This window comes from Paramormyrops kingsleyae, chromosome 16, assembly GCF_048594095.1.
Source record: "Paramormyrops kingsleyae isolate MSU_618 chromosome 16, PKINGS_0.4, whole genome shotgun sequence".
Lineage (NCBI taxonomy): Eukaryota > Metazoa > Chordata > Actinopteri > Osteoglossiformes > Mormyridae > Paramormyrops > Paramormyrops kingsleyae.
In genome coordinates this window covers 5,658,197-5,682,034 of record NC_132812.1, presented here as the reverse complement: position 1 = coordinate 5,682,034, position 23,838 = coordinate 5,658,197, and the positions used below count along the sequence as shown (strand labels likewise).

Genomic DNA, 23,838 nt, shown 5'->3' with positions numbered 1-23,838 from the left:
TTTAGTGTCTTTAAAATATATATATGTGAAATATCTGGGAAAACGAAAAGGGTTGTCACCATCTGCAAATATTTTACAAAAATGCAATGACAAACCTTCACAGTCCAGAAGATAATCTGACCAAAATCCAAGTATTTTGCCTTCTTTCTGCCGCCTGTTGCTTCCCGCTGGACCTACAGTAGGTCTGGCCTGAACATGCTTTCCAAATCTGCAGCAGTCAGCTTCTTAGCAGAGTGGCAAAAGACAGCGACTAACACACTTGAATGCTGTTGCAGCACGGTCAAAAACTGCAAAAACTGTGTGTTCAATAGGTATTTTGTTCAAAAGCAATACTAAAATTGCTATTCCACTGTGTACCGCCAGAGGGGGCTATAGTCTAACGGAACAGTAGTTGAAGTTTCGCGGGATTTTCTATAGACAAAGAAACGCCTGGAATGTCTGTTCTTTTAATTCTAAAACAGGTTAGTACAGTAAATAACTACTGTTTCATGTTTCAGATGTTACAAACAGGTGTTTAACTGTGTGATCGAAATGGTAAAGTAGTGCAAGATTCTACTAGCATAAGTAATGGCGTCTCGCTTTTTAAAAACCGAACATTAATGTGGTTCGTGAAAAGGGCGCCCGTGTTAGTCATCTTTTTTATTATTATTATTATTAACATGTGAAATTTTTGTTTCTTTATCCTCCCTGGTATCTTGTCCTGGCATTTATTCAACGGTTGATTAGAAGTTATTTTCACTGTTAGACTGAACCGGAATGTGAAAAATATATATATTTGTTATTGTACGATGTTTCTCGCACTATGTCGGCTATTTCCAGGCCACAGTTAAGCACGGACCTACGTGTTATTCCTGCATATGTTAAGGCAGTAAATTAAATGGACAGCTTTATAGTTTTTTTTGCTCTGAGTGAATTGAGATTTATATAACAGATATTGTTAAGTGATAGGATGTATAGAGTACGGCTGTAACAATTCATCGAGTAACTCGAATAATTCGATTACAAAAAATCCTCAATGCAAATTCTTTGCTTCGATGCTTCGTGTAATCCGCACGGCTATGTACCGCTTAGTGATCAGCGTGTTTCACACGGAGGATTATTACTGTTGCACAGTGTGCTTACGCTGCATTACGTGTAGCAGGTTTGATTCGTTGGCGCGTTGGAGGAAGACAAGGGAAATTGTGAGGAAAGTCTGAGAAAAATGTCTAAATTTTGGAACCATTTCAAACAGAAGAAAAGCGAAAATACTGTACAGCGTGTCCATTGTAAAAAAGAATTAGCTTACCACAATAGCACAACGTCAATGATTCAACATCTCAACAGAAAGCACCCAGTCTATGCATCCATTCCACAGAGCGGAGCCAGTACAAGGTAAGCGCGAGCGTTTCACTCACATTTACGGTTAAACGAAGACCTGCGATAGAAACGTATTCATGGGCATATGTGTGAATAAAAAAGTATACCAAGATTCAGCCCAAGCAGCCCCTATTTTTCTTCAACAAAAACACTGATAATACAACAGCAGTGAAAATGATGCTGTCGTAGTTTAATTAACATGGAGCTGGAGCCTGTCTATACACTAACAGCAAAGAGACGGTTCCGTTACACGGGTGGAGTGAAGGAAAACAACAGCAGTGCTTGTAATCGCTACTAAAGCTGTACTGGTAAAGAGCTGGCGAGGAGTCCTTAATCAAACCAGCTGTTCAACAAGCTGAAAGGTGAAGAAAAACAATGCTTTCAGCTGCTCATATTCACCACCGTTCTACAGCAGCAAGGCTGCAGTTAAAATAGAAGCCTATACAAGTTAAAATAGAAGCTGTTTGTATGCAGATAGACTGTTAGCTTAGTTTGACACAATATTTAAATTTGGCAACTTGCAGCAGACCAACAGCAGCCGTCACACTTTGTCGCAGTGATACCTGCAGCATGCAGGGGTGAGTCTAAAGGGGAGCATGGGGTGTACTCAACTAGATCCATTTCAAGGCTTTAGTAATATTATTGTACAGATTTCGATTAATATGAGTAATATTACATAATTATAACATAAATAATATAAATATTATATAAAAATTACTAGGGTTGGGTACCGAAAATCGGTGCCAATACGGCACCGGTACCTATATAACCGGTATGTACCGGACCGAAACAAAACGCGAATTTCGGTGCCGCTTAGATGCCTGAACTGTCGATTGAAATATTTGTTCTCTGGGGCTATGATGAAACAGTTGTAATAAGCATAATATTCATCAACACACACGTGACATCATCAGGAAATGAGACCATCCGAGATGCGCGTGAATGCAGCAACTAACGTTACACTTGCTCTGACGGCAGCAGGTGGTCTACCGTTATCTTAGCTTGCTAAATTAAACAACTTTTGTTAAAATGCCTAAAACTAAACGGTCGAAAGTGTGGCTATATTTCACAAGAAAGGATTCCAACACCGCGGCGTGCAGCAAATGTTTTACAGTAGTTGCGTGTAAAGGGAGAAACACGTCAAATCTAATGAAACATTTGAGGGTACACGGAATAAACTTAAAAGCAGAGGCATGCACCGTGCTTGACAGCTTGCGGACAACAGCTGGCACGATCGGTGTGGATAACCCCAGCCCCAGTCATACCAACCGTAGCAAAAAGGAGTCCACCGATTATGATGACGACAGCAACCTTTCCGCAGGTTAGTGGTAGGCTAATGTAATGTTAAATTAACATTACATAGGTGGCTTATGTTTTGTTGTTTTTTGTATTTACATATATATATATTCATATATACTTTAAACTTTTAATATATTGTTCAATTTTAAGCATTCAATTTTTTGTTCAATAAAAATGTGTTCTTGAGTCATCCACCATCATTTTGTGGCTTTTGTAAAGTATCGGTTCAGGCACCGTTTTGGCACCGGTACCGTTCTAAAAGTATCGATTTGGCACCGGTATCGAAAAAACCCCAAACGATACCCAACCCTAAAAATTACCCACCGCTCCTCCCCCAACAGCCTTGGGCCAGTAAAACTCTGAGACACTGAATTATCCAACTGCCACATGCTCCTTTAAAGGCTTACACACATACACTCATTCTGTAACACACTTAAACACACTGTCACTCACATTCACTTACACACACATGAACATACACACACCATTCCTACCTCATCCAGGAGATACAATCCATTCAGAACTTTTTTTTTTATACCTCCTATAAATGTACAAGAATACAGAGAGTAAATGCCATTTTAATTTATGCCTTAGTTTAGGATATATACAGTATATATACCTTTTTTCAGTAATTTTATTTGACGTTATTTTATTTATTTTTGCATTTAAGAAAGTGTTTTCTTAAAAAAACAAACAAACAAAACAAATATGTACATAAATGCACTAAAAGGTTCTTTTGTCAGTTGTTGTATGAAGTTCAGTCATTAAAATGTTCCTAAAAAGGAAACCCATGAGATGTTCATTTTAAGAGACCTGACTATTTTTTCTTTTTTGAATAGTTACTATTGCTCTTTAATAAGATGAAAAGTATTTCTTGTCCGATTACTCAATTAATTGATGGAATAATCGACAGAATACTCGATTACTAAAATAATCGATAGCTGCAGCCCTAGTATAGAGATTTATTCTGTCTATATTTGGATACGTTTGAGAGTGATGTGATATGTTGAATAGGGATTTTCTTTAGACAAAGAAACGCCTGGAATACAAACACCATTGATGTCTCCCGTCTGCGTTCTTTTAATTTTAAAACAGGCTATCATTTACCCACATTTTCGTCTGTGCCCTGAGCCCTGGGACCTATAACATGAACATATTTATTTTATGTACAGTATTTACTTCTTTTCATTGATCTCTGACAAAACAGTGTTGCTGCTGGGTTTCAAAAACAAAACAAAGCTGGGTGAAATTCCCTAAGGTGGGTTTAACAAACTTTGAGCTCAACTCTAAAGTCTGAGTTGATAACCTTAAGATAATGAACTCATATTTTGTTTGGAGCCAGAACAGAGAACAGCTGATCAGTCAGTACACAATCAACTCTTGTATGTTCAGTGAATTAGGCATGTGCATGGCTAGTTGTTAAGCATGGCATTCACATTTTTGATTATTTCAGGCAGAGAATGAGACTACAATTATTACCTTTGAATAACAATGTGGTTTTGGCATATAATGTACCATCTGAGGTACTCCTCCACAAATGTATGTTTCTCCTCTAATGTCGTCACACGTCGGAAACACCAAGCAGTTTGGAACATGGTGCTGTTTTGCAAAATCAGATTTTGCAGTTATTCCACAGATTCTGCTTTCTGGACCTGTTAGAAAGTGTCAAATATCGAGACTAACCGAAAACTATCCCTAAATGTTTCAAATGTAATGGATTCCGAGTCTGATTCCAAGTTTTGTGATGACATGCGCGCTCCCGTTTCTCGGAGATCTGAGAAATATCTCGGACAGCACAAAGGATCCCAAGTTCTGAATCCAATATGGCTGGGCCCTTTATCAACAGAAGGGAAAGTTGTAGTTTTATCCTGTTTAAGCACTACTTCTCATTTGTGGCTCATTAAATCGGTCACACACTATACCATCCAACTTATCTGTGGACGTGTTGCTACAGCGTTTTATACGTAAAGCACTGCGCGTAATGTGTTATCAACTGATATTACTAACAATGGCTAACAATTACCCGGGCTAGAATTGGATTTCATGATTGTTGGATTATTTATCGGATTTGAGGTAGTTCGGGTTAATTGTAAGTGAACGAAGACAAAGGCCATTTAAATTGAGGTACCTTAAATCCAACAAGTTGTCCGGCTAAGCAAAAAATCTTGCTTTTTCATATGGGTCCATGGTATTGCTACTTCTGTGGCAAATGGAACGGGTTTTTCCCGAGTTTTTAGCGGATATGACGTAATCTCGGAATCTGAAAATTGGATCCCAAGGCAAATGGAACGCAGAATAAGGTTTTGATTCATTTCTTTTCCATTTTTGACTTGCCTAAAGTTATGCAATCTGATCAGGGAACTAACTTCATGTCCACAGGGTTCCCGCGGGGTCTTAAAAAGCCTAATTTACCTAAGTCTTAAAAATTTAATTTACCTAAGTCTTAAAATTCTTACCTCCATGCATTCCCAAGAAGCGTTGTCCGCAGAAAATAAAATAGTAAAATGCTGTAGAACTAATCCGTTGGTTGTGTTTTCTGGTCTGCACCGGTGTCTGCGTGGTGATAAAACTACAAATCCCATTGCTTGATCACTGTAGCTAGGCAACCATCTAGTTTGAGAAGGGTCTGGCAGCAGAACGTGCACTCTCAGCCATTTGCACACTCAGCCATCTGCACGCTCAGCCACAACAGGAAGTGCAGGGGAATCAAGCCCTAACTTAGTTCTTGAGGCCAGTGTGAACAGTATGTTGTTTTATTGTTTGTATTACTGAATGATATAGTTACAAGTTTATTTATTTCATGCCATACATTATTGCAATGTAAATGTTTTGATGTAGTGCATTAGTAACTTTTTTCTCTGATGACTGGAGTGAATTTTTTCAGTAACTAGCCAGTTGGCTCAAGTTATCTTACCGTAAAATACACATTTCTACTTTTACAGAGCTTTTCATGGAGTTACCTTGTGAATGTCTTAGTTTTCAGCATGTAGCTTTTAGTTGAGGAGAACGTTTCTCGGTCTCCTTATGGCAAGGCAAGACAAGTTTATTATCATACACAGCGGTTATTTAATGTGCTTTATAAAAACAAGATTCAAAATAGTTAAACCAAGACAAGAAAGTAAAATAGAAATGTTTGAATAAAAATTGCTTGGAAATTCTAAATCTGATTAAAAGTGCAGAATGCAGCATGTCATAGCCAACTCGTCCACTCCTCCCGTGTGCCACGCCCCCTCATTAACCTCCTGTGGAATCACATGTCCTCAGCTGTTTCCAGTTGTTTTCATTAGTCCTATGTATTTAAGTCTGCATTAGGTATGTTTTCCCCAGTCCGGTCATTGACGTCCGTCTTGCGTTTCTTCGATGTTCCTGTTTTGTCTCCATTCTAATAAGCCCTCATTCACCCGATCTCACGGCATCTGTGCTGCTTCTCCGCCGAAAGGCATGACACAGTAAATGTACAGCTAAAAATCAGACACAATTAGAGGTTTTATATTACATCACAATGTTTTTATTGGTTTGTTTTGTTTAGTTTTTTTAGGCTAGTATCTCATTTGATTCCTCATGTCGTGTCCAATGTTCTTTGTTTTTTTTGTTTTTTCCCATCCAGCTTTTATTAAACAGTTTGGTACCTCATGGCATATGTAAAGTATATTACGTATTACAGTCCTGATATATGATTATTAATAACCCAGAATTGTACTATTTTTTTATTCCATTTTACTCTTTATTCACACACACACATAAATACGCGGTGTGTGTGTGTGTATAGATCCCCCGCCTATCGCGGAGGATGCGTTCCAGACCCATCAGCGATAGATGAAAATCCACGATATAGAAAGACCATATAAATAAACTTTTTTTGTAGTTTAAGCCTTAAAATACCCCTCCCACATGCGTTAAACACATGTAAACTTATTAAAACACACTTTGTAAACACATATGATATGTGGATGTTGGGCTAATGATATGAATGACATAAAATATGAGAATTTCTGGTATCATTTGAATGTTTCTAGTAATGCATCGAGTTGGTCTTAAATTTTACTCATAATGGTCTTAAAAGGTCTTAAATTTAACTTACTGAAACCTACAAGAACCCTGTGTCCAGAACCTTTACACAGGTATTGCAGACACTGGGGATAAAGCATGTTGCTTCCAGCCTGTACCATCCAGAGTCTCAAGGGGCCCTTGAGCAGTCTTTAAAATCCATGCTAAGGAAATACTGCATGGACACTAGTAGAGCTTGGGACGAGGGGGTTCCTTTTGTTGTATTTGCTTGCCGAGAGGCTGTGCAGGATTCACTAGGTTTTAGTCCTGCTGAACTTGTCTTTGGGCACACTGTGTGTGGCCCCTTGAAATTGGTAAAAGACAAGATATTGTCAGAGGGGGCTCCAGAGCAGAATGTTTTAGAGTTTGTGGCAAATGTTCATGATAAAATGCATAGGGCATGTTCGTTAGCAAAAATATATCTATGCGAGGCTCAAGGTAGTATGAAAAGGAGTATGATAAAAATGCTGTTTCTAGGTCTTTTAATTCAGGGGACCAAGTTCTAGCATTATTGCCTATGTCAGGGTCTTTGTTAAAGGCAACGTTTTCAGGTCCATATGTGATTGACTGGAAGATCAATGACACAAATTATGTGATTTGTACTCCTGATTGTCAACGTAAGTCTCGTGTTTTCCATATAAACATGTTGAAAGCCTATCAAGTACTTGGAGTGTCTTCTGTGAGTGCATGTCCTTCACCCACTTCAATTGCTGTTATAGCTTCTATGGGGAAGGGGGAAGATGAGAGTGACAATTTACGGTTAGGTGAACCTTCATTACTGTGTCCTCGTCCTCAAAACACAGATATTAACAGAGTTAGCCAATCATTTGAAGTATTTACCGTCTATACAACAAGCTGGTATTATTGATTTGATCCATTCTTTCCTGTCATGGTTTAGTGATACGCCTTCGCAAATGCATGTAATATCCCACGATATGCAAGTGCTTTTTGACAGGCCTCTTAAACAACATCTGTATCATGTGAATACTGTTAAAAGACGCATCATGACGGAGGAAGTTCAGTATTTATTGTCGCATGGTTTTGCCAAGCCTAGTGCTAGTCCATGGAGCTTGCCTTGTCTTTTGGTTCCTAAACCGGATGGGACTGGATGCCTGATTCATATCCGTTACCTCGCATGGAGGATTGTGTTGACAACGTGGATTCAGCTCAATTTGTTAGTAAACTTGATTTACTGAAGGGATATTGGCAGGTACCATTAACACCCAGGGCATCTGACAATTCTACTTTTGTCACACCAGAATCTTTTGCACAATACTCTGTTATGGCTTTTGGCCTCCGAAATGCACGGCCACCTTTCAGAGATTGATTAATACAGCTGGGGTTCGTAATTGCTCTGCATACCTAGATGATATAGTTGTGTATTCAGAACATTTAAATGACTTGCGTCTGGTGTTTACCTGTCTGAGTGAAGCTTCTCTTACCCTTAATTTAGCCTAATGTGAATTTGCCAAGATGGTGTGAAGTACACAGCGGACATGGTGGTGTCTGTAGGTTCATGTGTGGGCCTACCAGGCTTCAGGCAGATTCAGCACATTTTGGTTGATACCAGTGTTTGCATGATATCATGAACACCTCAGGGCCTATGAACAACAGACATGTTTGCTTGTAACCCAACTGAAAACTTCAATGATGTCTTTCCACTCTCTGCCTACAGGGTTAAAGGCAAGGTGTTTGTTACTCTGAAGCGTTACATTTTGTGCTGAATGTCATGTTTTATTGTTTCAGAACCATGGAGCAGTCCTGGCCAGTGAGGATAGTTCTTGGTGAAAATGACATTCGAAAGGTAATTTTCCATGAGAGACCAGGCACTGTGGAAGAATTAATAGAGGAATTGAAAAAACGGTTGAGGCTGCAGTATGACATCATGCTTCACTATGAAGACCCAGATTTCAAACATGCTTTTTGCAACCTTACGGATAGCACTGAATTGACCGATAGAACAACACTGAACACTGTCTCTCTGGAAAGTGTCAGTTTAACACTCAACCAGTGTATTGTCTTCAACGGGCACCTTGTCTACAGCTAGTTCATCTGACACGGAAATACTGCCTCGCACTGAGGAAACCTCACGTGACCCATGGCCTTCTGCCTTTGAGGTACCATATTTCTTGAAGCTTAATATACATGATGATGAGAGATGGCACACGCATGTCAGTTTCACGAGACATGAAGCATGACTTTCTGCAGAAGCTGGCTGAGGAAATGTACAAACTCTCAGCTTATCCACAAGATGAACAGTTCACTGATGTTCATTGATAACTGCTAAGCAGCCTTGCCTTGCTGAGCCAGGATCAACCACGGGTTTCTACGGATGGAAAAATAGTTTAAAATTCAAAATGGGGAATCTACACTCCAAACTTCGCCAGTGTGGAATTGCAGATATCTCAGTCAACAGTAATAAGAGTACACGACAAAACCCAGATGGAGAGTCAACTGGAAAAAAAACTCAAGAGACCCAGAAGTAGTGAGACAAACTTCCTACCAAATTTTCCACAGGGTCAAGATACAAGAACACTTGAAAGCTCTAGACAGATGCTTGAAAACAAGATGAAGAAAAGGTCACCAAATGCAGTGCATGTAAATCAGCTGATGAGCCAGACCTTTTCATTAAGACGTAAGGAGATTGTAGAGGAGCAGCCTCCAATTAACACTGATCAGGTTTATTTTACATTTTCTTCAAATCAAACAGGCTTTTATTGTCAATTCCCTATGTGTTCATAACATACAAGGGAATGGAAATGCTGTTCCTCTCTCGTCTTTGTAATACAGTATAAAAAAGTAAAGGCAAGGGGTGGGTGGTGGGGAGGTGATGGTAGTAGACAGAGTTCAGTATTCTGGCAGCTATTGGAAAATCTTGTGGATCGGGCCCAGTGTCAAAGACTCGGGCGGGTTTGGAGCGGGGATGAGGCATGGTGCAGGCACAAAGGTGGACAACCCTTTTGCGGCTCAAAGAACAGCGGTTTATTTAACAAAACAGAAAACACTACGAACATAATAAAACCAAAGGACCACGAGGGGTCAAAAACAAAAGGGGATAAAGAAAGACTAAATTTACAAAGGGGGTCAGGCAGGCAGGCTACTAACAGAATATCCAAAACTACACTAACAACTGTCAGGAACATCAAACAACGAACCACTGAGGAACAGAACAGAAGCAGGGACTTAAATACTGAAACTAAAACTGTGTAACAAGACTAAAACAGGGCACGTGAGACTAATTAACAAAGACTGGGAAAACAGGTCACAGGTGAAACTAATTAACTCAGGGAACTAAAACAGGGAAACTAAGAACTAAGCAAGAAAGAGGGAAACAGAATCTAACATTGGGGAATTACAGACAGGTAAAAACACAAGCAGGGGCACAAGGAACGAAACCAAAACCAAATACAAAATCACCAGACAAGAACTAGAAAAACTCAAATGAAACACTAGGGAGCAAAATACAAAAACAGAGGAGGTGGGATTGAAACACAGGACAGAAGGATTCACAGACAACCAGATGCTCAATGTGTTGAACCATGAGGCCGACAGGGAACAAGGAAAAACACAAAGACTGACAACACGAGGGACGGGATGACCAGCAACGCCTACTGGCCGAACAGGGAAGGGACACCGAGTAGGACAACAGGAGCTGACCCTGACACCCAGAGGTTCTGTTACCTCTTCCCTGAGGGGAGGAAGCTGAAGAGGGAGTGTAAGGGGTGAGAAGAGTCGTCGGCAATACTGATGGCTCTACGGTTGAGGCGGATGTGGAATATGTCCTTGAGGGAAGGCAGTGGGGCAACGATGATCTTACTGGCTGCATCCACTACGCTTTGCAGGGATTTCCTACAGGAGGAAATCTGTTCTTGGATCCATTGGAATTCTGGACAGAAAAGACATATATTGTTAACTTCTAGCATTGAAAATGAGTGGATCATCAGGACAAAGGGAAAGTGTGAGAAGTAGGAAAAGGACTTAGCTTTTATATTTTTTTCTTTTGCTGCCTTGCATTGGTCCTCTACATGCATCTGTTGCAACCTGGATTGGAATGAAACATAAAAAGTCAGTATTACAGCAAGTAAACCATCACTAACAATGACTATATCAAAAATCATTTATCAGGACACGAGAAAATGGTAGAAGGACGTAGCTTTGTGCTTTTCTTTTTCTTCTGCTGCTTTGATGTGGTCCTCTGTTTGGAACTTGGATACTCCAAAACCGTAGTGCTCTACCACCTCATACAACTGGTCCTTATGCAACTGATCTAACAATTCCACTGAAGGAGATGTAAAAAAAGTCCTTAAGCACATCCATTTCCTAATCTAAACCAAGCTGAGTGATCCACTACACTAAACAATCCCCCTGTTGTAGCCTTATCCTTAGCCTTAACTCCACAGAGGACACTCAACCCAAAATACAGCTGGACAAGTGAAAACTGGAGCTTCCCTGCTTTTTTTACTGCCTAACTCTCTACATTCTAACCTAGTCTTCAGTGCACCCACATGCAGCTCAACCGCAAAATGTGGTCTACCCGCGTCCGATACACCAAACACAAAAAACTAAAAAAACAAACTAAAATAAAAACAGAACTAAATGCTACAACTACCTACAGCAGGGACTGACAAAGCTCCAGTAGTCACTAAACTAAAACTCTAACACCAGCTTCATTACTTTAACTTATGCTGCTAAAGAGAGCTGCTAAACTGTTTTTCACTGTTTTTGTAATAGTGACAATAAAGATCTATCTTATCTTATCTAATCATATCTTATCTAATCATATCTTATCTAACCTTAACTTATCTAATCATCATAATCTGAATAGTAAGAGAGAAATTATAGGCTCAATAACAGGTTTTGGACCATTACTAATTTTTCATCTTAATTTGTTTCATCTTATGATGTCACTTCCGCTGCAGCCAAGGATGGCGCTGAATCTGCTCCAAAGTCCGCCGATTCGCAACCTTGCGCCTCAGGCACCGGCGGATCAGACTGCAGCAGCCTGTCGGAGAATAATTTGGCACATAGTTAGTCAGAAAAGAACACTTCCTATCAGGAGAGTCAAGTCACGGGATGAAAAATAAGCTGCTCACCAGGAGAGAATTCCAGGCAGTCTAAGATGATTGCCCTCTTGTTGGGGAAGGGCAGGTGACCACACACTAATGTAAATAGTGTGACCCCCACAGACCAGACTGTGGCGGGGCCAGCTAGGTATTGCCCCTTCAGGAACCACTCTGGGGGAGCGAAGACCTTTGTCCCTGAAACGAAGCAAAATCTTTCATAAACCTAGATATTTTTAATGAAACGAGTTAGGTTAGGACTCAAGAACACAAATCCAACTCCCCTGCTGGGAGTTTTATCACAAGTCCAGATTACTTAATCACTGCAGTGTTTCCCCTAGGTTTACAGCTTGGGGGGGGGGGGGAGCGGCAGAAGGGCACTGACAGGATTCATGGTGTTCATGCGTTTCTTTTAATGACAGCAGTCAATATAACAACTGCACTAAACATCAGAACATTTCTTTTTATGACAATTATCCACAAAGTGTGCAGCTTTTGTCACTGTAGTATATCCTTCTGGGCTTCTAGAAGAACATTTCTAGAGCTTCTTGATATGGGAAGTCAGAAATATCTGGCCCATTTATTGAGATCTGCATGCAGGCTGCAAGATGCTCTTCGTTCTGCCTATTGTGGATGTATGTCTCGACCTCCACCCTGCGAGCGTTTGAAAAATGCCGAGATTTTTGTCTGCTTAGGTGGCTGATGCAGCATATTTTCCGACGCGCACTCTCTGTCTGCTGGTGGGAGTGTGCTCACCTGTGTGTGTGCACACGTTTCTGTGCCGTGCATTGGGGTGGAAATCCGCCATGCGCGATACAGAGAGCAGAGGACAATTGTAAACCCGCGACCGTATAGAGACAAAAATGACAAGCTGTTGTGTATATACGATAAATAACATAAGGCTATTTAGTTTGTTTAATAAAAGAACAATGTATAGACTTGTTCTATAGGAAAGGAAACCTTAAATGACTTCTGTTGTGATCTGGCGCTATATAGAAAATTTAATTAAATTAACTTGACCTTCAAGGGGGGGCGGGGCACCCCCTAATATAATGGTAGGGGAAACACTGCACTGGATTACCCGCTACTTGCTGTTGAACCAGGGGTTAGTTTGACAGGATTTTAATTAGCCTCTCTCACTGACCTGAATATTTTGTGTAGTGGGAATCTGTCCAGATATCACCACAGCCGAAGTCAATGAGTTTCACCTCCAGAGTGTCTGTGTTGATCAAGAGGTTCTCAGATTTCAGGTCTCGATGGAAGACACCTGATTCCTGGCAGTGACGCAAGGCCTGGAGCACCTGCACCAGCACCTGCCTGGCAACACCCTCTGACAGGATCCCTCCTTCACTTTGGCAGAAGTCAAAGAGATCCTGGCATGGGTCCGGCCTTTCCAGGACCATAATATAGTCCTGTGGTCCATCAAACCAGTCGATGAGCTGGAGCACGTTAGCACAGGATGACTTCTGGCTAACAAGCTTCATCAGTGCCACCTCCAATGGGATGGGCCCATCAATTCCAGGCTATGAATGGGAGAGCAGGATATACATATTATATTTAGGCAGAAATTCCTCCAAATAAACCCAGCTCCATGACTGAAAACACTTACCAGTTCTAGCTCCTTATCATTCTTCCTGGCATATTTGATGGCCACCTAGAGGGGAAAAAAATCACAAATTTAGTGTAGTGCATATTGAGAAGGCATCGCCTTTTATAGGTGCCTGTAACCGGTGTAATAAAAGGGATCTCTGGAGAGATCTTACTTTGCATGTCACGACTACACCGTTTGGTGACTTACTGGGAAGCCATCGGCCTTGCGAATGCCGGCGAAAACTGCTCCAAAACCACCCTTTCCGAGCAGTTCCCCCTCGAGGTACAGGTCCTCCAAATGTTCTACAACATTAAGCAGGTACACTTCAGAAAAAGAGTCCATACAGCATTTTCTACAGGATAACACAGTTGCAGACACTTCACTATTAACTTTAAATAGCATGAATTAATATTTCTTTACCACATGCCTATCACGAACATGGCCTTTTAATTCAGTATTATCATTAGTTTGCCTATTAGATGCTGCAGTCAGAGTAAGCTCGGGTTCAGAATCAAAAGAGCTACAGTATTGAACCAATTTGGGTATAAGTTTGCTTTTCAAACGTTCAGCGACATTTTTTTTATCAATCAAAGAATCAATTGTTGCATTAATTTGTTTAATCTATAAGTCCAGGACAGTGTTCACATCTGTTCTTGCAGTAAGCCTTATTAAAGAGAATCACATGGCTTTCTTATGTGTAATTTTCATTCCCTATGAAAAGGCAATCATCTTTTGCTACAAACCTTTGCGGGGATCGCCGGTGCTCTGGACTTCCGAACTCTCCCTCCTTTTTTTCGCTGGAGATTGATCATCAGAATCGGAGCGGGAGCGTTTCCTGTCCATTATTGCTCTAGACCAAAAAGTAATCGATCGTAAGAGCAAAGAGATCCTTCTCAATACCGAGCAAGATGCAAAAGATGCTGTCCAGTTACAGATGGATGGATGAGCATCATTCAAATATTGTTGATTTTAGAACAACGGACGGCATCATGCACGGGGTTACATGGGCTGCAGCCCAGAGGCCCCCTCACTCCCCCCGTCGTAAAATTGAAAAATAAATAAGATATTTGAATATATTATTTAGCAGTAATATAATTAGTTGTCAATTTGAATATTCTCCCCGTCTGTTTCTTCCGGGTTCTCCGGTTTCCCTGTAGTCTAAACACATGCACGACTATTGAATATGGATGAATTGATAATTGTTAGTTATCTGTCCTCTAATAAGCGGTGGTTCATTCCTTCTAAAGCTCAAAGTATCTCCAACTAGTACATCGATCAGAAATCACGGAGTGACATGGAATCCGCCATTGCGGTTCTGATCGGCTATGATTAAAACCCAGAAACAACTTAACCGATCACATACGAAATGCAGTCAAAGGTTTCTGGCCCAGTCATAAACAGCGTACGTGGCTAATTTGTGGGAATATTTAACAAAAATGATTGAAAAAAGATCACCGAAAGGCAATCTTGTTCCGCTGAACGGAAATACGCTGGACATCGCTTGTAATGATCACGTTTCTCTGGGTGAAATTGATCATTATATGCGAATGATGGTTATTACGGTTTTTTTCTGTTTATTTATGTCTTAGACAGATTACCATCTGATTCACATTTGTATATTTATTACATTCAAATAAGGACAGCGTTGATCGCTATATATTTACTTCATTTTATTGATGATTTAAAACCACAGTAGTTGTTTCAAACGCTTTTCAAATTACAGTACCGCACCAATAAAATTACTGAAGTGTGTATAATTCAAATACGATATAACACAATACAGTACTGTACATAATATTCAATTCAATTTTATGTATACAGCGCATCTTCACAACGTTACAGCAAAGCATGAAGTTCCCACGGCAGCCCGTCTTTCTCATTTAACCAGCACATTTCATTAAAACATCCTCAGCTTAGCGTAGCATTTGCTCTACGGTGTTGAGCAGTAGGATATCACACTTCTGCTCCAGCTGGTTCTTCACTGGTTGACATGCCTCATCCTCCTGTCGGTGCCGGGCAGTTTGCCTTTACATTAAAGCACATCGCTGCAGGGTGGAGAGGCAGTCAGTCATAAGACACTCAGCAGCCTGGAGCTCGTCCTGCTGCTCCGCCATCAGCTGCAGGTGTTACGCCGAATAAAGCGTCCCTGCCCTAGAAAGCATAGCTGTTTCGGGAAAACAGCGAACGGAAGGCTCTTTTCTGTAGGCCGTGAAAACGATCGTTTCTATTTATGCAAACTCATAAAACGTATGTATATATGATCTATTTTGTTAAAATACAGATATACAACGTACAAACAAATAAAACAGGTCTTAAAACGGTTTGTTACTTAATACTTATGCGCATGTTAATATTGATTCAACAGTTGAAAACAACAGACATGAAGTTGGAAATATAACGCTTTGTTAATTACATTATGAGTGTGTATCACATGTATAGTAACACTACGGAGCCCCCGTGTCTCCATATCTCTGCATCGGAAAATTAGATCAATAACCAATACACTGTTGTCCAATATTGCAGGTGTTCTGTCATAAAATACTACCTATCGAGACGTGCTATCGAGCCTTTCTGCGCATGTGCAGTTCCACCGTTTTGGGATTAGGGTTAGGTTTTAGTGGTTAGGGTTAAGGTAAGGGTTTTAGGGGTTTTGGGGGGTTAGGGTTAGGGCTATCGATTATCACTACGGTAGCATTTTTCGACAAGGCAGCATACTGTATATCGACAGAACACCGGTGCCAGCCATGAAATGTTCCAGAGCTTATTAGCGGGATAACGTTACATCATGTATTATTCTGTGAGAAACGAAAGATCGATCTGCTGGCCAGATGTAATAAGAATCATAAACATGTCGCAGGTCGTAAGTAAAGTAAAATATAAATAAAGTGGCTGTGTCCCGTATTGACCGATTGGTCCTCCAAATAACTAATAAATTATTAACTAACAAAGCGACTTAATTATTTATCCTCCGTTGTTTTGGCGTGGCGGTGTAATTATGTGTGGAGTTTAAGCTACGAGTTGAAAGGTCCCAGTTCCTGTTGTGCGGTGTGACACATGAAAGGTATGGAAGTAACTCTGTCTCATCACAATTTGAATTTTATATGCCACTGAAATTCTAACATTGAATATCTATGCATTGGAAATATGCATGTTTTTTTTTTTACCTCTGAATTACAGTCTTCAAATTTTCTATAATGCAGTTTCACTGCTATTTTTCCATGCCCTCAAATTCACGATAAAACAAATTCAGGGTTTAAAGATACAAATTACATAAAAGTCAAGTTTCAAAAATTCTAGGAGAACATTTCAAAGTTGCTCCAATCGGTCTTTGTCAGCCGATGTCACACTCGCTATAGCCGCAGTGTGTTGTGGGTGGAATCGCCATTTTGGGTGTATACAACTGAAGAGCGAGGGTTTGCGTGCGGCATTTTCTTTGGTAAGATGGGACACTCGTGCTGTGTGAAAGGCTGTCATACTAAATCACATGCTAGAAATGGCAGAAAGGTGGACCACAACATGAGCTTTTTTCGGTTTCCCACTTGGAAAAGAGGATATGGACAGCAGATGCTGATAGAGGAGCTAACGAAGAGGCGTCGGGTCGCCTGGTGAGATGGAAGGAGATCACTTTCAACACGATATCTCCCTTCCTGCGTGTTTGCTCTCGGCATTTTCATAAAGGTAACTAAGATGTTTTTTGTTTAAGTAGTATTATCGAATATGCAGTTTCTTGTCTTCTAATGTTGGTATTTTCACATTGTTTTATATACGCTAGCAAGCTAGCCTCACTACGGAGGGTAGCAGAAATGGGTTAATCTGTTCCTGTTAAACTAGCGTTAAAGAGTGAATGCTTTTAAAAGACAAAAGTAAACAGCAAAACTGTAATGACACGTTTATCAGTGCATGTATGTGTATATTCGCGTGCATGGATTATAAGCCGCAATGCTGGATAAGTCTGTCACTGTGTGCTGTGCCCTGACAAACCAATGACCAACTATAGTTTAAGTTTAGGAACATTTGCAAGTATGGTTTCTAACGTTTCACATGATGTCTGGAAGGATCTGTATAAACTCATTGTATACCGAGCCTGTATTCTGCTTGCTACTTAACTTTATTGGTCATATTTAAAATAAAATATATGCCTATGCAATGACATTTTTGTGATGTTCTTGACTCTTTTCCTTTCTTAAACAGCTAAATTACTAGTGTGTTTTGGTAACGAAAATTGCTTATTACTGATTACATAAAACATAATTTTTTTTGCGGAGGAAAAAAAACACTGAATATGAAATATTAAGTTTGTTAACCAAATGTGTTTACGTGCGCGATACACTCCAAATTGCCAATGGGGGCGTGTCAGACAGTGCAGACATGGTCCGAATTCACATGCAAAACTACGAGGTTAATGAGTTATACATCGGGATACCAAGGCTCAGCAATCGAAACTGTGGTTGTGTCCGACTTGGGCTTAGGTCTGTCTGCCGCTGACGTGGCGTGGAGCACAGCTGCAGGGGTGGAGTATAAACTGCTGCCACCAAGCCAGACAACTTAATTCTACTCCTCGTAGTCTGCGAGACCTGACTGCAATGGCAGCACTGCCAGAAGGGTGTAGATAAATCTTTACAAATATCACCTGCAGGCACAGTACTTCTTTTACAATGACCAACTCCTGATCCAAACTGTTAGCAGTGGAAAAACATAAACTTTTGTGTATAGTCATAATAGTGGCCCTGTGTAAAAAGATAGCTGTCAGGAAAAAGATCAAATACATGTATTTCAAGGAATCAAAGTTTTTATTGTCATGTACTGAGTACAATGCCATTCTTACTTGAATGCCTTCTTCACAGACTGGACGATTAAACATATAAAGCAGCGCAACATTACCAATCATGGTTCGAATTACAGGGGGTATTGGGGGGTACAGTACCCCAGATCAAGACCCAGACCCCCCCCCCCCCCCCAAGAGACAAAAATAGCAGTTTGGGGGGAGGTCTTTACATTTTTCTTTTGTTGTAAAAGAAAAAAAGAGAACCTCACCTTGTAGGAAATTTTTATGTAAAACGATTTCAGACACCCCTAATGTGGACCGTACTATTTTAACCACCTCGGTGCTAGAAGCAGCTTAGCCTGTCGGTTGCGTCATTCATTCTCAGTGAGTGACCTGTTCCTTGTGTTCGTCTGTCATGGTACTGTTTGTCGTGCATTGGTAAATGTAAGTAGCCAGCACAAGTCTAGCCTGTTGAAACTGTACGTGTTATTTTACAACCTTCATTTATTCGTTTAAGTGCTGCATCTAACTAATGCAAGCTGACGTCTTTATAAGTTGAATTACTTGCCATTATCCTTCTGAGACCGGTACAGTCAACGTTAGTTACGTTAACTAGTAAGATCAGCTAAGTTCTCTATTTAAACCAGGCTTATTTGGTGAGGTAAAATCGGTCATTTTCCAAGGAGATGAACTGCCTATGTTTTCATTCTCATTTTATCATGAATAAATTGTGCCTTTCTGAAATTAATTCGCCATTTAGCCTGTGTAGTTTGTTATTAGGCTAATGCTAATGCATAAGAAGGTCTAACGTTATGCTCTGAAAAAACATTACTATAAGTGAAACCTATAAGGTCAACGTAAAAAAAAAACTAGCAAATAATAAGCCCTATTATTAGAATTTTCCTGGTATTGATTCTGCATTCCACAATTTCATATTTATGGACATTTTTAGAAGCTTCATCTGGTAAGCCAGATACTGTTTTGTTAAACATAGATTAGATTTTATTCACAGACACATTTTGAGGAAAAGGAAAGATGGAGACATCAGACACTTTTTTGGTGGTAAAAGAAGAGTAAGTAGGAAATATTAGTGTTGAGCTACAGAACATCACACCAAAAGTATAGGTGCAGTTTTGCAAACTGTTAATGTGTATGAAGGAAAATGGTGGTCAGCAGAAGGCAGGAGAGGCACAGGAGCAGGCAGCAGGGAGATGGCAGGATGAGGACAGTGTGCAGGACAGTGAGCAGGCAGCAGGAAGATGGCAGGATGAGGACAGTGTGCAGGACAGTGAGCAGGCAGCAGGAAGATGGCAGGATGAGGACAGTGTGCAGGACAGTGAGCAGGCAGCAGGAAGATGGCAGGATGAGGACAGTGTGCAGGACAGTGAGCAGGCAGCAGGAAGATGGCAGGATGAGGACAGTGAGCAGGCAGCAGGAAGATGGCAGGATGAGGACAGTGTGCAGGACAGTGAGCAGGCAGCAGGAAGATGGCAGGATGAGGACAGTGTACAGGACAGTCAGCAGGCAGCAGGAAGATGGCAGGATGAGGGCAGCGCGCAGGACCAAGAGGTGAGTTAGAAATGAGGCTGTACTTTAAGATCTACTGTATCATCAAGACAGATATTAGCCTAATAGGCAAATATTTATTTCTGAAGGCTGTTGGAGCTGGGGGGACTGTTTTATGGAGGGGTAATTCGCACTCTGATTACAATAACTAACAATAAATAAACCACTATCTTACGTGTACTATTACAGCATTTATATAATTTACTTAAACTTTATTTTACCAGGTAAATTAACTGAAAATCAGTTCTCACTGCTTTACATGATATTCAGGAGAAATAGCAGATACCGCCTCGGAACTGCCTGGGATACGAACGTCAGGACCGGAGTGCATTGCTTTAAGCCAGCGCTGTAAGCGGCTGCATGAAGTCGGACGCAGCCATATTATACGTGTAAGAAAGTGTCTGACATGGTGGGGGGTGGATCAGGTACATTTGCCATATATAATAGATAGTAGAAGTCATATTATAGAAGTTTATAGTCATATAATATACTAATTGCAATGGGTTGGCGCCCCATGCTGTGGTGTTCGCTGCTTTGCCCCCGTAGCGTCCGGTATAGGATCCGGACCCCCCCGCGACTCTGAATAGAACAAGTGGTTTCAGAAAATGGATGGATAGTGTAATAGAAACTGTGTAACAAACATAATGGCAAGAATATTTCTGACGGTTTGACGGCTAAGGAATGCACTGAACTACATTACCGTAATATGATCACGTGTAGGATGACCAGATAATCCATGTCAGGGAGGACACTTTGAGCTACTTCGGGTTTTGCAAACTACTGTACTTTCAAACGGAAAGGCTCCTGTGCTTGGCTAAATAGTTCAGCTCTTCTTGTGCTTTGACTGGTTTGTTTCCTTGACTGAAAGACGCATCCAGCTGTTTCACATTAGCCTTAGTGACACATGCATGATTATACTGTAGGAGACTGACCAATCAGCACACAGCAAGAACTCAGTGCTCAAGTCAAATCCAGGTCCTTTTCATTGAAATGGTAAGTTACAATTCCTGTCCTAGCCCAGAGTGTCCTCCCTGACATGGATTATCTGGTCACCCAAATCACGTGATCTTTTATGTTGAGATTACCCAGCTCCATGCCAAAAACATGGCTGAACATGAAGCTTACCCGCAATCCAAAAAAACACTGTTGCTCTGAATAAAATGCTTTTAAATTAATATTTAATTTGCTATTATGAAAAATAATAAAACGAATATAATTATCGATTATATATTCAATATTCGTTATTTTAGTATTCATTTTGGCTATCATAGTCTTGTACTGTAGCCCACGATGCAGTAGATATAGCACATAGATTATGAGTTTACTCAGAAATGTCGATGTAATTGAACGTCTTAGAAGTGGAATGTCTTATTAATTGTCCCTTGAAACCTTATCGTTTAGCCCAAGGAAGATGTAGAGTCTAGATCTACAGCTGCATCATTATCCATTATCCATGCCAGGATTTTGAAGAGGGTAAATAATCAGGATTTACCATAGCCAGTAACTTCTGTACCTAGTTGTTCCAACTCTCTGAGAAAGATGATCTAGTCTGTAAAGTGAAAAGTACTAAGCCATTTTAATTTGCTGTGCAGGTATGTTGGTGTTGCACCAGCTGGGATTCATGTTGAAACTCATTCCAAGCCATTTTGGAGCTGTTGCTACATAAAAATCTACTTTTCCTAATACTTTTCAGTCGACCTTTTTCCCATGAAGTCCCACCTTGAGCCAAAAATCAACTATTACCATCACAGTGTGTCAGAGAGGCTTTCCCTTCTTCGCTTTCTCCTAGATTTAGCATTGTTTAAAAAGTTCAGCTCTGTCTGACTATAGTAATACTATACTAATTTCAATTGTAGTGTGTTTTGCAGTTGGAGAAGTGTCAGACATTTCTGACTCTGACACTGAGATCGTGATCAAAAAACCCACAGAGTTTGATGTAGCTGATACACTGGTGAGTGCAATTTACAACACTTTGGTTATGTGTAAAGTGTATCAACCAAACAATGTCCACGGAGAATCAAAAACACTTTAATGAATGAAAAATAAAGTTTTAGAGCAGCCAACAGCATTTATCTAGAGATAGCAGAATCTTCTTGTTTCTGAGAGAACACTAAAATGTGTAAACTTACATAAATAAAAACCGAATAAACAATGATAGTGCACACGACAGCATGTCTTTGTTTTGGGCCCCAGTAATATTTAACACTAATATATTAACAAATTTCATTCCATTTCAACCCATTCATCAAGCTACACATACAAGCTAATAACATTTGTATTACATATATAAATTTTAACAGGTTTTCGCTTTATTTCACTACAGCCATTTGAACCTGAGCATCAAAGCAGTCCTGTACCGAAAGTGCCAGAAACAGTGTAAGCTGACTTTTATATCATTGTGGGTATGTATGTATATTATGTCTGTGTATAAACTTTGTGTAAATGATTTCTGTCCTAACAGGAATTCTCTTGGTGGACCATCACTGGTTAGTGATGAACAACAGGTAATAAGCCATTACATATGGTGTCACGGAGACTTACTAGGGTGAGACGTTCTGGGATATGGCAGAAACACTCCTGAGTGTCAGTTAGAACACTGAATTGAAGAGACAGACTTCAGGAAGGCAATTTTGATGGCTTTTATATCCTCATAAAGGCACTTAGGGACTGATGTACAGATAGTTCTGAAATACCAGAAAATGTGCTCCTAATTATTCAATAATCTACATAAGTATGTAGTGTGACAAATAAATCCAAAAATGGTAAATGAATACAGCAATATCAATGTCTCATACAACATAGGTAAACTCACCATAAATTAAAGATTTGCGAGATTAGCTGTTTCCCATAGCTCTTATGCTACTTCGGTGCCATCTAATGCCCAAATGAGGAAACTGAATTAGCGAAGCAAAGCACAATGGGCTAACAGCCAGTAATTACTGAACAGAACAGCAATAAATTTATAGCCTTTAGACAGTCAACACTGGCTCTAAGACTAAACTAAACGTAATAGTATTTAAACTAATTTATGGCGCTGCAACCCCAGTACAGGTCAGTATTACCAGCTTTGCCGCATTTCAGTTTCCGTTTACATCGAACAGCATCATTAATACTCACTTTTCATTTACTATCCCTGCAAGGATTAACGGTGAAGATCTGACTCATCACACTGAAACGGTGGGAAAAAATGGCTGCTCCTATAACTCGCCAATTGCTGAAACTAAACACATAACCATCCGGGGAGCAGTTCTTTAAAAAAACCCGGTATAATTAAAGTCCTCCTGCAGGCAGCCTTTTACACATATGGGTTTGTTAGATTTTATACTGTCATAGATTACTGCCAGATACAGTTACATGTACTGAGACAGCAACACACTTTGTGTTCTTTTTATTCTCTTGTGGCTTTAGATGTGACAGTAAACAATATCTACTGTAACTTTACATACACAACGATAATGCGACCAAGGCACTAATGCCAGTATATCCATGTTAGTGCCATGGTTTGAATTTGTTATGCTCAAAGTCAAAATAAGCATAATTGCAGTAAAGCATCCAAACTATCTAACTATAATCTTGCATTATTTTGGCCAGTGACAGCATGTCAACACCTTGTTTTGTAGCGATTCCTGTGTGTAGTATCCTTTAAGTGACCAGATCTCAACCCAGTTGAACACATAACTGAGATCACCTGTCTGTAGCTGAGTATATCATATTCTTATTCCTTCATGTCCACAAATTTAATCCTGACATATACTCACTACCTGCATATTGTTGAAACAGGTAAACATAAAACAATTGTATTTAATTTGCAGTTTCATTCACCTCAGTTAACGCAGAAATGTGACAGATGAAGCCTATCAGTAAACTTAATTTCCTTCTATCTAGCATCCACAGCTAATCATCATGCTTTCCCTTCATGAAATCTGACTGAATAATAGTGCGTTGATTGTTGAAAAGCTAACTCTTAATTAGATTTTAGTTTTTTTAATATTAAGGTTGTACCTTTGGACACAGAGGTTATTGGTCCAAGTACCTCAGGATGTCAACCAGGCAAGACCAGTTGTTACAGGTTCATGGTCACACACAAATATATAGATATCTGTGTGCACCTATTGTGGTTGATGACAATGATGATGACAACCTGATTCATAAAG

The 23,838-nt window shown here is 40.1% G+C and overlaps 1 protein-coding gene and 1 long non-coding RNA gene across 2 annotated transcripts; one reads left to right on the top strand and one right to left on the bottom strand.

Annotated features, from left to right (window-relative positions):
- Positions 1–217: 217 nt before the first annotated feature.
- On the top strand, positions 218–13,103 carry LOC140578738 (uncharacterized). The gene is made up of 3 exons (XR_011983016.1): positions 218–461; positions 8,449–8,506; positions 13,006–13,103. It is a non-coding gene; the product is annotated as an uncharacterized lncRNA (long non-coding RNA).
- On the bottom strand, positions 12,870–14,229 carry LOC140578735 (serine/threonine-protein kinase pim-1-like). Its single transcript, XM_072700590.1, has 4 exons — positions 14,097–14,229; positions 13,561–13,655; positions 13,372–13,416; positions 12,870–13,285 (listed from the first exon to the last, which is right to left on the bottom strand). The coding sequence occupies exons 1-4, from the start codon at positions 14,194–14,196 to the stop codon at positions 12,899–12,901; spliced, it is 627 nt and encodes a 208-aa protein (XP_072556691.1). The 5' UTR covers positions 14,197–14,229; the 3' UTR covers positions 12,870–12,898.
- Between the last annotated feature and the right edge of the window lie 9,609 nt (positions 14,230–23,838).

Excerpts from the sequence above, each read along its gene's own strand:
- LOC140578735 (XM_072700590.1), bottom strand. The coding sequence starts at position 14,196 with ATGGACAGGAAACGCTCCCGCTCCGATTCTGATGATCAATCTCCAGCG. Across the intron at positions 13,656-14,096 it reads CACCGGCGATCCCCGCAAAG|AACATTTGGAGGACCTGTAC; the intron begins GTTTGTAGCAAA and ends TTAATGTTGTAG. Across the intron at positions 13,286-13,371 it reads ATGATAAGGAGCTAGAACTG|CCTGGAATTGATGGGCCCAT; the intron begins GTAAGTGTTTTC and ends TCCCATTCATAG.